At 44.1% G+C, this 17,448-nt stretch overlaps 1 protein-coding gene across 4 annotated transcripts in view; it reads right to left on the bottom strand.

Annotated features, from left to right (window-relative positions):
* MKI67 (marker of proliferation Ki-67) overlaps positions 1-12,418 on the bottom strand; it is a 28,802-nt gene extending 16,384 nt beyond the window's left edge. The window contains exons 1-6 of one of the 4 annotated variants that reach the window (XM_030940875.1): positions 12,254-12,418; positions 11,642-11,816; positions 9,233-9,311; positions 9,024-9,139; positions 5,626-5,692; positions 2,886-2,931 (exon numbers count right to left, since the gene is read on the bottom strand). In XM_030940875.1, the coding sequence (XP_030796735.1) occupies positions 2,886-2,931; positions 5,626-5,692; positions 9,024-9,139; positions 9,233-9,311; positions 11,642-11,733 (400 nt within the window). In that variant the 5' untranslated portion in view covers positions 11,734-11,816; positions 12,254-12,418. Of the gene's footprint in view, positions 1-1,326; positions 2,404-2,885; positions 2,932-5,625; positions 5,693-9,023; positions 9,140-9,232; positions 9,312-11,641; positions 11,817-12,253 lie in introns of those variants that run through there. The other 3 variants (XM_030940872.1, XM_030940873.1, XM_030940874.1) reach the window with 3 other exon arrangements.
* Between the last annotated feature and the right edge of the window lie 5,030 nt (positions 12,419-17,448).

Here is a 17,448-nt window from a genome sequence, read left to right on the forward strand (position 1 = left end):
AGTAATGAATACAAACGTGGAAAGAGCAATGAAAAAACACACTGAGACTAGTGATTTACTTCACATTAGTATTAAACACGAACCAAGTGAAAAGTCATCGAAACACCACCTACAGCACGCCTCCATTCTTGCAGTCCTGGCGAAGCTAAGCTACTAAGAGTTCCTAAAGGATTGCGGGAGTGGCCACTAAGACGTCAAGTTCCCACTGGACAGTAGAGAGGCTTTCCTTAAAATGCTGAAACATTATGCACGGACATAGAAAGGAGGAGTCTGCAGCAGTAGCTTTCACCTTGGAGTAGGGGGACGACAGCCGGAGAGAACTCTCTAAAGACATGCACTTGGACCTCACCCTGACCCACCCAGTGACCGGAATGCATGAGTTGTAAAAACTCCTCCAGGTGGTTCTGAGCTCAGTACCGGCCACACATTTTCCTGAGCCACCAGTTAATGTAAATCCCTTGCCTAAGTGATGCTTCCCCACTAGGAGGCTTGGTGGAACACTGAGACTGATGTTACACGCCTTATTTTATCGATAGCCTCATGCCCCACCGCTATGGGCCACCTGCAGAAACACAGCCTGGAGTACGAATACTGCGTCTATGGCCCAGACAACTTTTCTTCTAATAGCCAATCCCTAGGAGTGTAGGAAGCTCCCAAGGAGCTAGCATATCTGCTGTGAAGGTCCTATCTCTGCCACTGCCTGGGTGGCCTTGCGTTGTCCGTTTCCTCATTTGTGACACAGATCTAAAAAGACAACCTAGCCATGGGCACTGCTACTGCACCAAGGATCAGGTGTTCATGTCTGCCAAGCACGTGGAAATCTGCCTGGCATATAGACTCATGGGTACAGTCCAGTGTTTACAGCAAATTGTTTGTAGGACACTCTGAAACCAGAGTATCAACACCTGAGAACTACCACTATGTTCAATGATTTCCAGTGATTTATTCCACACGACCAAACTCATATGATAGTTGATTGTAGTTCAGAACTCCATGTGAAAAGCAATTATGATTATTCTCTTTTCTATTTTGTGATAGATGGAGGAGAATCAAATATTTTTGGGGCCACCCTATCTCCTTCAATAACCCCTGCTTCATGCTTCCCTGACAACCTCCATCTCCTCTGTCACTCCTTGTTATAATTACCTAGGCCTTCAGTATTCATCTATCAGCAAAAACAGTGTGCGTGTCTGTCTTCTCCCTGTGCCTTACGCGCTTACATTCTCTTCCACAAAGCTAATCACTACTGAATGAAGGAAGATCTCACAGCTACATAGAAGTTGTTTATCTTTTAGAAAAAACAAATTTACAATTAAATAAACTTACTAATGGCATCACCAAAGTTGCCGATATCAACTGAACTAAGACCAGGTAACCCAGAGCACATCTGTCCAGCGGTAGTGTCCAATTTCTCAGGCTTGTTGAGGGAATCCTTTTGGATCTTCCTTTCAACTTGAGTAAGCCACAGAGTTAAAAACGGCTCATTGTGAATTTCAGTTTCTGTAGGCGGAACTTCCACATCTGTAGGAATACTTCCTCTGGTTTTGGAAGAGAGATTTTCTGGCATAGCGGCAGAGTCAGCTGTGTTTTCAACTTTAGCTGGTGTTTGATTTCTAGTTGAAAGCTTCCTGGGAGTAAGAGTTTTATCACCAGCCTTGAAGCCTTCACTTTTACCCAGATGCACAGATTCTCTTCTCCCAGCAGTATATAGGTCTTTGTTCTTATGTTTTTGTGGAGAATTTTGTTGCTGTGAATATTGTACAGGGGTCTTCATTTTAGCTGGTTCATAGAGAGGAAAGCTGGTGCCCACAGCCTTGCTGGGAGTCTGAACAGACTCCATGTCTCTTCTCTTCCCCTTGTTCTGGTCAAGCTCTCGTTCAGGTGAAGCAGGCTCTGCCATAGTGTGGCCGCTTCCACCAGATTTCAGTCTTGACTTACATGAGACCAACAGTTGGGTCTCCCCCTGTAAACCATCAGCACTTTCTTTTTCTGTTGTGTAATCAGTTTGTAATCCAGATTTTCTACACTGTAGAAAATTTCCTTTTTGTGATTTTACATCCAAATCTTTCTTCATTGACTCATAAAGCTTCCTAAAGGGAGATTCATTTTTTTTGCTACTGTCAAGACATTGTGTAGTGGGAACAGACTTCAATTCGCCATAATGGCTCACTAATTTTACCCTGGAAATTTCTCTAAAATCCCCGGAAATGGGATCAGCTGAATTTCTGACATTATATCCAGCATGTTCTAAGGAACGAACATTAGGTGTTCCCTGAGCAACACTGTCTTTTGAGTCATCTGCGGTACTGTCTTCTTTGACATTCTTGTTATGTACCTGAGGACTTCCTGAAACTTTTCCTTCAATGATTTTTGAATAGGCCTTGGAATCTTGAGCTTTCTCATCTTGACAATGAATTATGAAATAAGAAACAGAAGTTCAACATTTTCTCAATGATTAACATTTGTGGAATTCAATATTTTAATTGTTTCAGGTTGTCTTAAAGTTAGCTTTTACTTGGCCTACAAATTATTTAATGCCTAAAACTTGCAAGTCTTATACTAGAATTATGATTCAAATAAATAAATCACATTAGCTCCAATAACCAGTATGAAATATCACATGCTATCTAACTATTGAGAACTGAGTTGACAGCTGAACAGGCAATTTTCTCATATCTAGAGTCTCTCTTAAGCACAGCACACCATCAGCCGCCAAGGGAAAACAATTAGGCATCTGTCTGTTGTTGACATGTTAAATGACACCTCCTCCACTTCTGACAGGCTAGACATTTAGCACTGGCATTCTTGCTGCCCCTTCTTTGCCAATATGCTTCGCAAAGACCTGATGTTTCAGGATTCTGGAACAAAACCCAACCACTACTCACCAGGGTCAGGAGAGAAGCTAGATCTTGAGACACGACGTGCTGGCTCCTATAAGTTGGGAAAATAAGAACAGTTATTTGCAGGCCTTTGTAAATACTGACAGTCACAATAGTGAAAATATTGATTGTTTTCTGGCTGGGCACGATGGCTCATGCCTGTAATCCTACCACTTTGGGAGGCCAAGGTGGGCAGATCACTTGAGGTCAGGAGTTTGAGAACAGCCTGGCCAATATGGTGAAACCTCATCTTTACTAAAAATACAAAAAATTAGCTGGATTGGTGACAGGTGCCTGTAGTCCCAACTACTCAAGTGGCAGAAGTGCTGGAACCCAGGAGGTGGAGATTGCAGTGAGCAGAGATTGCACCACTGCACTCTAGCCTGGACAGCAGGGCGAGATTCTGTCTCAAAAAAAAAAAACAATAAAAACAATAAAAAAGTATTTTCTTTACCAAACCACTCCTATATGACTTTTAAAGACTGAGAAATGAGCTCAAGTCAATTGGGAGCCAGTGGTCAGGATAAAAGTACTTCTTAGCTGACTCGCTAAAAAATAGTGAGTGATTAATAGGAAACAAACTCGAGGCTTAAAATTACTAAAATCAAACCTCGGTGCGTTTTTATAACTTCCTTTAAAGTTATTTCCCAACATCCTATTGCGGAAGAACCAAAGTCAATATTAAACATCACCTACACTGAAGACCTGTAACCCCCCATGAGCTCAAAACTACTGACTGCTTCATCAGTTTTCTCAGAAATGGACCATAGGACCTGTGGATGAACTGAGGCTCCACTTGGCATGTGTGCCCTCTTGGCTGGTGGATACTTAGGGTGGATCTGAGAGCCTGGATTCACCCTAAGTAAATTCATGGCATAGGCACACATGATACACTCACAGGTTCTGCAACCTCACAGCCTGGGAGCAGGCGCAGGGCCCCCATTTGGCTCCCCAGAGACAGTGCCCTAACTTTCCTTCATATGGAATTGTTTCTGGAAGGGTGGAAGAACTAAAGAATGACACATACATAAAACTTTTAAAAGAGTCTGATGTCCCAAAGGAAGAAAAGCTTATCATCTGGATTATTAAGAAAATATCTAAAAAATATTACCAAAGGCAAGGAATCTAACTTCCTTAGTTAATCAATTTCAAGTTTCCTGATACATAACACCTTGCTTCTAAAACTATCTATGTGAGGGATGGTTTTTTATTTCCAATCTGAAGTGGAACAAGAATCCTATGACTAAACGATATAAATGAACTATTAATAAAATTACAAATATGTAAAGTATATAATCTCACTTTTGTTGGATGATTATATTCAATAGCCAAAAAATTGCTGTCGAATTGCTGTCGTATTTCCTACATACTCCATTTCAGTACTTACTGTACCACAGACCACTAACAGAACAAACAGTTCCTAGACTGTTGAGGGGCACATATCTAACCCATAGTTCAACTGGCTTTTTGGTTTATTCACTCCCATAGACTAGCAAGTTGCCTGGCAGCTGCAGCGTGGGAAGCCTCAAAAACTGGCTTCCAGCACAGGAACTGATGACCACCAGGCTCAACATTAAGGCTGTTCCTCTAGGGAAGAAGCAGTACTTTAAATGGCAGAAATGGGCTGGGCATGGTGGCTCAAGACTGTAATCCCAACACTTTGGGAGGCCCAGGTGGGCGGATCACGAGGTCAGGAGTTCGAGACCAGCCTGGTAAATATGGTGAAACCCCGTCTCTACTAAAAATACAAAAATTAGCCAGGCACGGTGGTGTGCACCTGTAGTCCCAGCTACTCGGGAGGCTGAGGCAGGAGAATCGCTTGAACCCGGGAGGCAGAGGTTGCAAGATCACACCACTGCGCTCCAGCCTGGGTGACAGAGTGAGACTCCATCTCAAAAAAAAAAAAAAAAAAAAAGGCAGAAATGTTGAAATTCAAGAGTACCTATTACTAATTTCAGGCACCTAAGATAACTCTCCTAAGCCAAGATATTCCAAGGAGCTCATCTGAAACTAGCTTTAGGAGCACTCTAAAATGTAGAAAAAATATGAACTCTCAGGGCTTATCCTAAGCCTAAATCCCACTAAATTTCCAAGCACATGGTGACAATTGTTTTAATAAGCTGTACAACTAAAATACCTCTTCCACACTAATATACTCAAACTATCTAAATTTCCAAGCATGTGCTGACAATTATGTTTTCATAAGCTGTACAATCTGAATACCTGTTCCACACTGATATACTCAAACTATAGGATTCTTTCACATGACAAAGCACAGGATCCCTCTTCTTGTTTCATGGGTCGTCTATCAAAATAGAGAAGCATCTTCAGCACTTAGGATTTTCATAATGTGATTATTTCAGACACATAAAGATGGATGAGTACAATGACTGGGAGACAAAATGAGCCACCAGATAAAGCAATTCCCAAATGTTACCTCTATGTGTTGGAGTTATCCTAATCATGGGCTTGCAAAAAACTCACAACATACTCTAATAGACTTATTGGCCAAAAGTGTAAAACCAACTTAGTACCCTGATTTTGAACAACAAAGAGGAAATAGTGTTTTAGATTACTTCAATATGTCTAAGTTCAACTTATTTTAATACTTTAGTTACATTTTCCTACTATAACCAGTAACCACCCTCTTTGTAACTGATTTCAAGTAAGAAATCATCAAAGCATACATAAATGATTTCATATCATCAAAAAGAATCAGAGCCCAAACTTGGATATTTCCCATCACCTGTTCACGTATTTTTCTTGGAAATTCAGTTGACTTCCTTCCATTCTGAAAACTTTCATTTTCATACCTGCAGTGCATAGAACGACAGACACAGATCCTGATTAAAAATTTATACCCTGGGGAGGAAGTCTCCATATCCACGTAATGTCCAAGGATCAAGGAACAAACTTTGGGTTTAGTTCAAGACATCACCTTATATAAAGAAATAAATTTAGAGTTAGAAAAGTGCTCTTACACTAAAAACTAGGATTAGTTGCATCAAGTTTGTTTTGAAACACCACTGTCAGAGTTTGGGGACCCAGATTAACCTCTGATCACGGACGACTAGCCCAGGTATGATTTGACAATATTTCCAAGCACCTTCTATGACAGAAGCTAATGCACATGAGAGCAAAGTCAAGTTTCTTCTAGTTTAAGTCCATGGAAATCATCTGATGGCTTGGAAGGCCAGCCAGGAAGCCTGTAGGTAATTGAATCTTTCTCACGTTGTGAAGTCACATACTTCAGGGTAAATAAAAAGCTACGCTTACACTACAGGGTAACTACAAAGCTATATCTTAGAACACTATGATCACTTCAGTTTCCCACATACTCAGTCTGTATCTGAACAAGACAGGTACATCTTAGGAAGATCACATTTAGCAAGGTACATAATTATCCTGGCAAGCTTCAGTGATCAAGTCATAGAAGCAATCCTTTATTTTGCATAATGAAAACTTTTTGGCCTCAGTGAAATGAACTGATTTGAATTTACAGGCAACCTAAGTAAGATCTGAAGCAGTCAGACATCTGAAATTGTTTCCATGGTAGAGAGTTTGGAATCAAGTCTCTCTTTCTAAGATTCACTTTCTAATTTTTGTTGGATGTCTTTAATCATCTGAATTTATCTCAATTTGGATAATATCTTGTTTTGGAAAAATAGTTCAGCTCTCCAATACACATCAAAAGTTTCCTACCTATAGGTCAGGCGTGGTGGCTCATGCCTGTAATCTCAGCACTTTGGGAGGCTGAAGCGAGTGGATCACTTGAGGTCAAGTGTTCGAGACCAGCCTGGACATCATGGTGAAACACCATCTCTATTAAAAATTACGAAAATTAGCCGGGTGTTGTGGTGTGCGCCTGTAATCCCAGCTACTTGGGAGGCTGAGGCACAAGAATCACTTGAACCCGGAAGGCGGAGGTTGCAGTGAGCCAAGATCACACCACTGCACTCCAGCCTGGGTGACAGAGAAAGACTCTGTCTCAAAAACAAACAAACAAAAAAAAAAAACTTCCTACATAGAAGTCTGTATTAAATAAAAATACTCTTTAAAAATGAAGGCAAACTTCCAAGAAGCACAGTAAAATAAATGACCAGAGAATTTAAGTGGTGCATTAAAAAAAAAACTATCTAATACGAATGAAGACAATAACAGAGACAGAGATCCATTTAGCAAAATGGATTTTTAAATGACCCAACTAATATGTTGTCTACAAGAGACACAATTTTGATTCAAAGACACAATCCTTTAAAATAAAAGCATGGGAAAAGATACACTATGCAAACAGCAAGCAGAGGGGAAGAGGAGTGCTGTATTAACATGAGACAAAATCACCTCAGACAAAAATTATTCATAGAGAAAAAGGACATTTTACATAAGGATCAATCCAGCAAGAAGATATTCCAGTTAAACACTAGAGTTCACCTGACAACAGGTTCCAAGAGACAACTTAAAATAAACCATAATAATTATGAAAAGTTACAATTAAGGGGGTGGAAAAAGTTATACTACACAAGCACTAACCAAAGGAAATTAGTTTAGCCATATTCATCATCCAAAGGAAACATTAAGCAGGAAAGAAAGCATTGCTAAAAATAGAGGACATCTCTAAATGACAAAGAGTTCTATGCACCAAGAAGACATAATTCTAAGTTTGTACACCATAGTACAGCCTCAAAATATACAAAGCAAAAACTGACAGAGATAAAAACAAATCAATCAATCAATCCCCAGTAGGTGATTTGAACATATCTCTTAGAATAATAGTAAGGGAAAATTTATTAGAATATAGAAGATTTGAATCTAAGGGGAGTGTGTGTATCTGTGTGTGAGTGATATATATATATATACACACACACACATATACAAATAAAATATCTGAGACACTGTAGAATACAGTTTTCAATTACGCAAGGCAGATTAGTAAAATAATTAACCATATCTGCTCATAAAGCAAACCCTGACACATTTCAAAGACTGGACATTAGTCAAATGTCCATCAAGAATAAAGGAATTCTGTATAGTTATGTATATTATTGTATATATTAAACATATTTTTTTCAGTGAAATACTTATGCCATGAGAAGGAACAAACTACAGAGATGTCCAACATGCTATGAATCTCACACACATAAAAGCACAAGCCAGGCACAAATGTATACATTCTTATATCACTGTTAAGGACTTTCATAAGAACAGTTTCATAAAAACTGTAGTGTGTTCAGAGATCCATGCTTAGGCAGTGAAACTCGAGACGTTTGATATCCTAAAAGCCAAAACGGTGGTTTACTTGCTGAGGGAAGGAAGTCGGGATTAGAAAACAGCATTTTAAAATGCTTCTGGAAATGTTCTATATGAGCTGGCGGTATATTAGTCTGCTAAGGCCACCATAATAAAGTCCCACAGACTGAACGCCTTGAACAACAGACATGCCCTTCTCAGTGCTGGAGGCCAGAAGTCCGAGAGCCAGGTGTCAGCTGAACTGGACTTCTCTGCGCCTCTCTCCTTGACTTGCAGATGGCTGCCTTCTTGCTGCCTCTTCTCGTGGGCTTTCCTCTGTGCATGTGTTCCCTAATCTCCTCTTATAATGACATCAATCATCAGATTAGGGCCATACTAATGGCCTCAAAAAGCCTTCATTGCCTTTTTAAATGCCCTCTTTCCAAATACAGCCTAAGGTACGAGGGGTTAAGAATTCAAAATATAAATTTTGGGAGAGCACAAATCAGTTCTATTATAATAGGCAGTGATCAAAAGGGTGTTCGCATGATAAATTGACCTGTCCATCTTGTTTTGTACCTTTTTCTCTGAGTGTATTTTGCTTTAAAATAAAAAAGAATAGAAAAATCTCATGCAGTTTCGCAACACTTGGAAGAAAATAACAAACTCCTTTAGGACAAGGTCAACCTTCCTCTGCGTAATTATTTGCACCCAAATCCTTGAATTCCATCACATTTTGTCCCAATTAGTCATCTTCCTAGATCCATATCCTCTTAAATTAAGATTAGTGTTGAGAATGAAAACCTGAAATACTTTGACATCCATGAACATTAAAGAAGAATGACAGTTGACTACGACACTAGTTTACAGTTAATCAGAAGATGACATTTACTGTTAGACCAATCAGCTTTTACCTACCTGAAAGATCGATCAATAATGGTTATTACATCTCCATGTTTTAGCTGTACAGGCTCATCAATAACAGACCCATTTACTTGTGTTGGATTTGTGGAACTGAAATTATGTAATATTGCCTGCAAGTGAAAAGAAGGGGAAAATATGTAACTAATGAACAGATTGAAAGTGAACTAAAAGCTTTAAAAGTAGATCTCCAAAAAACCACTCACCTCCTGCTCAATGATTTCAATTTTGCAATGCTGTTTTGACACAACAGGAAGCTGGATACGGATGTCACATTCAATACCCCTTCATGCAAGAGAAGAAGGTTTTTTTGGTTGTTACAACTTTTTAAAACATTACCTCAATTTCCCAAAATAAAACATAATTTGACTAGAATGTTTGATCTGTAAACATAATTGACATAAAGGAGTAACAAAATGGGCAATGTAAACGATCTTGCATTTTGCAAAGAACTTTTGGAAGTATTAATCATGTAACTATTAGATCTTTAAAACAGAGAGTACATGAAAATAAGGGAAAACACTAGAATACAAATTGAATTACCTTTTATGTAAGAAGCTATACTTAAAAGACACAAATAAAGGAGTACTTACATCAATTTTGGAAAATGACTATTTTTAATACTCTGTGCTTTCTCAAAAACGTTTGTTTGTAATGTTAAATATGTTTAGAGGTTTAATCATTCCCAAATGTGCTTATTTTATGCTAGCACTTTTGTGCATCAGTTTCTTCATATACAATAGAGTACATCATGTGATGTTCAAACAATTAAATGGTTGTGCCTGTCACTAATTTGCCTAGCACATAGTAAATGCTCATTATGGGTGAGCTTTGCATTGTTGTTTTAAAACTACACTGAATTTACGAACAGATTCAAAAGTCTCTAAATAAAAATACTAACTTGTGCGCAACAAAAAAAAATCTAAATTCAACTTGTTTTTCCACAGAAAGCTAATACCACGGCAAAGTAGCGGAAGAGACAATTCCTAAACCTACACAAACTAATAATCAGAACAGTTCATTAGTAGGTTCCTGGAGTCTTCAGTGTTCCTGTTCTAGCCCGTGATCTTAAAAATTTGAACAAACTATGCAATGGCCTGTCTGTTCTCCATCTGAATCTTTGGAGTCTAAGAATCTCTCTTCCTACCCAGGTCATGTGACCAAACACTTAGGAATTAGTTTCTAAATTATAAAATCTTGCATGAAAATATATTCAAGGACTACTGTATGAAAAGCAAAAGGACTGCCACTTGAGATGAAATGTTTATATTTTTCCTTTTCAAGAGAAAGGTATCTATGGAAAGTGAAAAGCTTCCTTAACCCCAAATAGAGTAATTTGACTTTAAGGTAACAGGACATCTGAGCAAAGGAGAGACTATCCCTTACAACTGAGAATTTGTTTGGCGGGAGGACGACTATAGGTGGATGGGTGTTTCTGAGCTTTGGCACTGTTGACATCTTGGGTCAGATGCTTCTGTATTGTGGGGGCTGCCCTGAGCCTGGTAGGCTGTCCACCCTGACCTCTCCTTCGCGATGACAGCGCATGTCCCCCTACTGTATTGTGACATGGAAATTCAAATGACTCCTGGAAGGTAAGATGACCCTCCTGTGAGAACCACTGCTCTCAAGCGATTGCAAATCCGTGGCTCCAGCCGGTGTTTCTAGTGACCCTTGCCAGAATGCTAGGTATTGATCACACCCTCTGTGTAGTAACAAGACAGTCCTTGCCTTTGGGGAGCTCAGCCTAGTGGGAGACAAACCCACAACTCTCCCGTGAAGCTGTGGGGTTGGAAACACAAGTTTTCATGCAAGGCTTCCTCGGAGGTGACATTTCACCTGATGCCTGAATGATGGAAATCACACAAGTTTGGGGAAGGGGAGAACTTTGCCATCGTAAACTTCCAAGTGTGTAAGAAGTACCAAGGTGAACAAGGGCTTGGAATGCCTTAGGCGGGAGGAACAAGGTAGGGATGGGGTTGGGAGGATGGGGTGAGGCTGGGATGAGATTCAGGGCCCAGGCCACACAGGAAGTGACCCCTTCTCAGACCTCTAGTGGGACATATGTCAGAGGCTGGTAGGGGCACTGTTAGCATTGTGCCTGTTATACAGGGACAGTGTTATTACCACCACCAAACGGGACAGCAACATAAGAGGAAACGTTCTCAAATTCCAGGCAGGAAGACTTTCTGTCCCATTTTCCTATTGCCGCAAAGAGCCAAGAGGCAAGTGTATGGCTTCCTTCCTCCATTCTCTCAGGGTCCCCAGTGGCCACTGATGTCCACTGTGGTGGGACTCGGGGGCGCACAGTATCTTCAGACGCCTGCCTGAAGCCAGTGAGGTATGAAGATCATCTACATCTTTATCGCGATTAGAAAATGGATTTTTTAAATTGGCTTGATTTTTAAAACCACTTAAACATACAAACACTAGCATCAAACTTAAATTTGGCAAAACAAACAAAACACAACTATGTCAACTTAGTAACGAATGGGAGAAGCACCAAGGAAAAGCGACAGCAGGACCCAATCCTAGAGCGCGTTTCTGGACCATGTACTGTGACTAAGATATTTTCCTCTTTCTCAGCTAAAACGTCCGCGCGCGCCCGCGGCGCTCACCTTCCAAACAAGCAGGTACTGAGGCTCAGGGGAAAGTGGGGACCGTCGACCCCGCTCCTTTTGATAGTAACCAGGCGTCTCGTGGGCCCCATTTTCTAAACAAGAAGTTGAGTATAATCCGTAGAGGAAGGCCAGGTACCAAAAGGTTTGCAGAAGCAAATTTACAGCTCTTCCACTGCAAAAGAGGTGCGGGTTACTCTGATAGCAAAGGAGCTAAGAAGAGCCGCGTGCCCAATCCACCTATCCCCGGCCACACAGGCGCACACCGCAGCTAGCCAGCGGGGACCCCAGGACAATCCGACCGCAGCCCCCGGCGCCCCAAAGTCTTGCGGCCGGGGTGCTGTCGCCAGCGCCTGCGCCTCCCGGGAGCTTCCACCCAGACGCCCTAGCCAGGGCCCAAGGAGCAGTCGGGCCCAGGCCGCGCGTCCTTCCCCTGCCCGTCCCCGCAGAGCTCGGGGGTTCCCCGCGGCTCAGCCCTCGACCCCGGACAGCTCCCGGCCGTCCCGGCCGCAGCCCACCTGGGACGATTCGGCCCCCAAGGCCACTTGTCAAAGCACCGCTAGCCAAGTTGCACCCAAAGTCCGCCGCAGGAGGAGCCGGCGCCGCGCTCACCTTCGCCTAGTAAGCTGCGCCCGCCACGCGCCGCACACACCGGGCCGCAGCCCGCCGGGCCGCGCTCGCTCCGCCCCGGCCTGCGGTCCCCGCTGCTCCCGCCGCAGCCCCTGACGGGGACCCGGTGGCCCTACAGCTTACGTCCCCGGCCGCCCGGCTCTAGGGGCTCCCGCCGAGTCCTCCCGCCCGCCCGCCGCGTCCGCCCGCCACTTCCTTCCTCCAAACCGGCGAGCCCGCCCAATTCAAACGAAAACGGAGATTCAAATTCTGGCGCTAAGCGCTGCGATTGAACGGGAAAGCGCGGCATGGAACCAATAGGAAGGGCGCCAGGGAGTGGGAGGGGAGGGGGGCGGAAACCGGGCTCCTGGGGCGGGGCTGGCGCGTCCGCGGGCGAGCCATTCATTCATCCCGAGGAAAATACCTGGGTGCAGCCCGGGCGAGGGCGGCTGGCGGAGGGCAGAGGTGGAACACGCTCCCACCGAGATAACCCGTCCTGCCATCCTTTTCTTAAAGGACCAAACACCTGGGACACTTACTCATTGCCAGGAGATTTAAAACTGTTAAAAATTGCAAACAGGCGGGACACGGTGGCTCAGACCGGTAATCCCCGCACTTTGGGGAGCTGAAGCAGGAGGATCCCTTGAGCCTGGGAGTTCAGAATCAGCCTGGGGCACCTGGAGAGACCAATCTCTACAAAAAATTAGCCAGGCATGGTGGCGCGCCTGTAGTTCTAGCTACTGGGACAGTTGAGGTGGGAGGATCACTTGAGCCCGGGCGGTCGAGGCTGCAGTGAGCTGAGATCGCGCCACTGCACTCCAGCCTGGGCGACAGAGCAAAGCCCTGTCTCAAAAAAAATTGAAACCTTCCTCTTCAGTGCATACATCTTACCGAACACAACCAATTATATGGTTTGGTGTGTCTTTTCCAGCTATACGTGTATTCTCTTTTTCAAAAGCACAGAAAAAAGATCATAACATACACAACACGGTTCTATACTTTGTGTTCTCTGCTTTTAAATATCCTGAGGCTATCTCCACCGAGCACATTCTCGCTTTTACTCTCTGATGGCTGCAGAGCACTTGGCTTCGGGAAACCATAATTTACTTAATCTTTACTATTGCCACATATTTAGGTTTACAATGTTTTGTTATTAGAAAACATTCTTCAATTAAAATGCCTTGTGCATGCCAAGATGGGTGAATCCTAAAATAATTATACACAGGATTCTATCGGTGGCTTCGGTTGCGCTGGTGGCCATGTGGGCTCAGTGGGCCACCTGGGGTGAAGTGAATGGAGCCCAAACATGGTTTTGGTGACAACCTCCATCTCACCTCCTCCAGCTCCCCAGCAACCCTTGGAGCTTGGCTTCCTTGATCAGGAGCAAGTGTTCTCACTGTGTGGAGGGGACCCCTAAGGGCTTCCTATTCCTTTCAGGGGAGTCCATGAGGTCAAAACCATGTCTCTAATGACCTCAGTGTTACTTGCCCTTCTCATTCTCATGCTCCCAAGAGTGTGGGGTGCGGTTCTGCAAATACAGAAACAGTGAGGAGACTCCCACTGTCTCCGTTTCAACCAGGTATTACAGAGATTTGCAAAAACTGTGAAATAAAGCGCTGTTTTCATTTTGTTGTTGTTTTGGATAATGCAGATTTTTTTCCATAAAGATAAGTTACTGGTGTTAGCATGAAATAGGTGCATCACTATCTTAAAATGAATCAATAAATGAATATTTTTAAATTCCTCAGCCTTAACTTAAAATATATAAATATAGCTAGATATAACCCATCCACATTCACAAAACTTCCTGGTGGTTCTCAATAATTCTTAAGAGTGTGAAGAGAACACAAGATTGAAAAGACCTCTGCTCTAGAGCAACTACAAAGATATCAGCTGCTGATGGAAACAGAGAAACTGGGAAAGAAACATAAAAGCATAGCACAGCAACTCTAAATTGTATGGGCCAAGTCTGATGTAGAAAAATTCAATGCAGGGATACTATTACATAAACGTTTTAGGGAGCATGAGTTTCCATGTTCTCCCCGTTAAACGATCAAAGCTCACCACTGCATAACCCCATAAAATACAACTTTTCTCATCCTAATTACTGCTTGTTTCCAGGGACAGTTCTTCCACCCTCATGGATGCAGCCTAATTAGAACTAGAAGGTACTAGGCCAGGTGCAGTGGCTCATGCTTGTAATCCCAACATTTTGGGAGGCCAAGGTGGGTGGATCACTTAAGGCCAGAAGTTCGAAACCAGCCTGGCCAACATGGTGAAACCCTGTCTCTACTGAAAATGCAAAAATTAGTCCAGTATGGTGGTGTGCACCTGTAATCCAAGCTACTCGAGAGGTTAAGTCATGAGAATCTCTTGAACCCAGGAGACAGAGGTTGCAGTGAGCCAAGATCACACCACTGCACTCCAGCCTGAGCGACAGAGTGAGACTCTGCCTCAAAAAAGAACTAGGAGATGCTACAATATCTGTCCAATAATCCAAACACTAGTGAACACAGAGTACCAATTCTCAAGAGACAGCAGGAAATTAAAGGAAAGATACAGGGGAATGGTCAGAGTGGTGGATCTTAGATCCATAGGAGAGCCTATCTTCAAACTGTTTTATGATAGACTTTTGCAGTGGGGCTTTCTGTTGAATTTTAAACTTGGCCCAAAGCCTAAGACTTCATAATAAAGGCAGATCTCTGGACTGTGAGGAGAGCCCTATGCCTCCCCTTCCCAGGCTGGCCTCTGGCTCTATGTCTCCCTCCAGTGTGATCAGCGTCTCTAACGGGGTGTGGAACAAAAGCTTGTGGCTAGAGCACCAGAGACCCAAGATGTGCAGGAACAGACTTTCCAGGGGTTATGTGGATCTGGGGAGTCTCAGGGAATCCATTTCCAGATCCTCACAGTTCACACTCTCTCATGCCCAAAATCAGTCAGCCAGAGGACAGGTCTCCAAAGGAGTCCATGCTCCAGGGCTCTTCTCACCCTTCTCAATCCCAAGCTGCAGATCTCATCTGCCTGAAACTTATAATGCACATTGCCCCAGGCAACCAATAACGGAAATATCCAACAATTCCCTTAACTGTGTCCATCCATCTGATTAGAGTGTATACTTACAATAAAATTTGATCTTACGTTTCATAAAAATGTAATTTGAAACATTGCAAACATGAATTTAAAAATATTCATTTATTGATCCATTTTAAGATAGTGATAGTGTTGTTTCATCAACTGTTTTAGTAAGTATGTATATAAATACCTGTGTAATATGTATGTGTGTGTATACATAAAAAAGAAGAGACGCTAGGCAAGGTGGTTCACGCCTGTAATCCCAGCACTTTGGGAGGCCCAGGCAGGAGTTGAAGCCAGGAGTTGGAAATCAGCCTGGGCAACATAGCAAGACGCTCCGTCTCTACGAAAATTAAAAAAACAATTAGCCAGGCTGGTGGCGTGGGCCTGTAGTCCCAACACTCTAGGAGGCTGAGGCAGAAGGATCGCCTGAGCACAGGGAGTGGAGGCTGCAGTGAGCTGAGATCGCGCCACTGCACTCCAGCCTGAGCGACACAGTGAGACCTTGTCTTATAAATAAATAAATAAATAAATAAGAGAAGGCAAGGAAGAGTTTCAGATAAGTAGAAGAGAAGTGTATAAAAGACCCTTTAATACAAAAGTGTGTGAGTTGCCTTAGGATAAATTCGGAGAGGAAAGTGAAGTAGAAACACGCAAAAAGGAGTCGTGCGGGGAGCTACCTTGGAAGACTTTCCATCAGCCTGGGTGAGTCTCCGAGGCGAGGCCCTGCCGGCAAGGGCGGTGTCTTTAGCTCTGGCTCCTGTCCTGTTTGTGAGTTTCCTTCCTGACCTGAGGCTCCTTCCAGCATCACAGCTCCCGGCGAGCAGCCCGGCTGGACGCCCTCGGCTTGGCGGGGGCTCGGGTTTTAAAGTTCATAATCCCTGACCCCGCCCCCATCCCCCGGGGCGGGAAGATGGAGGCTCAGTTCGTGGACACCCTGGGCTTGGCCTCCTGGGCGACTGGCGCCCCCAGAAGTGTCCGTCGCCGCCCCCAAACGCTGTTAATCTGGGCGGGGTCTCATCCAGACACCCCCAGAACTGTGTGCTTCAGGTGCCCCCGAGCCCACGCGAAGGCCTGGATTCCGGCGGTTCACCTGCCTCACTGCCCAGGCCCTGGGACCCTAGAGTGGCTGCAGAGAGGGGCGCTGCACCAATCAAGAAAGCACCAGGGTCCCGGAACTTCACTATCCCTGCCCCTGCCCCATCTCTTCATCACTGTCCCCAAGCGCCCCCCATTTCCAATTAGTGGAGATAAAGACCCTAATTTAGGGTTCCAGGGTGGGAATGGGGGAGGCAGGAAATTGCCCCCCTGGAGAGAAATGGAGGACTGAGGGCCTTGTGAATGGGGCCGTGGCACTCTCTCTAGCTCAAAATTCAGCGGGGAGAGGGGCACACATCTACGAGACCCTGGAGTGTGCGGTTGCTGTCAGCTCCAGCCCTGAAACCCGGGGACATACAATACCCAGCAGCATCTGCCTGGCTTCGACCCAGGCCCAAAGCTGAGCTCACTACCTGGAGTCCAAGCTGAGCTCACTACCTGGAGTCCAAGCTCCTGTCCACCCCATGTCCTTGGTTCCCTGGGCAGTGTCCAAGTGACCCACACCCCAGGTCAGAAGCTGGGCTCTTCCTATCCTTCCTTTCACTAATATGGGGGCATAAGGTCGGGGGTGACCAGGAATCTGAGGGTTGCTCCCTCCGACACCCCAGTCTCTATGCCTACTCAGTACCCTGAGCCTTTGTACCTGGCCTGTCTGGGAGGTGGCCTCCATCAGGGCAACTTTTCTGAAGCACAGATGGACCCCACACCTCCTTCCCGCATCAAATTGTGCTAGCGTTTCCATTCCCTAAGTCTCAATCATGAGGATGATGTGATCTAACGCCCTGCTGACCTCTGGGACCTCACTTAGGCACCACTGTACAGCCATCACCATAGACAAAGTGAGCGCCTGCCAATTAACTCCTAGGCTTACCCCCTTTTAATTGCCTTTAGAATAGAATTCAAACTCCTGGTCAACCCTTGGAGGCCATGTGTGCCCTTGGGTCTCCTGCCTCCTGGCCCCTCTTGATCTCTCCCTGGGCTCAGGCAGCCTGGGCTGCTTCTTTCCTAGAGGGTCCAAAGCTCTTTTC

Source organism: Rhinopithecus roxellana, chromosome 11 (assembly GCF_007565055.1).
Source record: "Rhinopithecus roxellana isolate Shanxi Qingling chromosome 11, ASM756505v1, whole genome shotgun sequence".
Lineage (NCBI taxonomy): Eukaryota > Metazoa > Chordata > Mammalia > Primates > Cercopithecidae > Rhinopithecus > Rhinopithecus roxellana.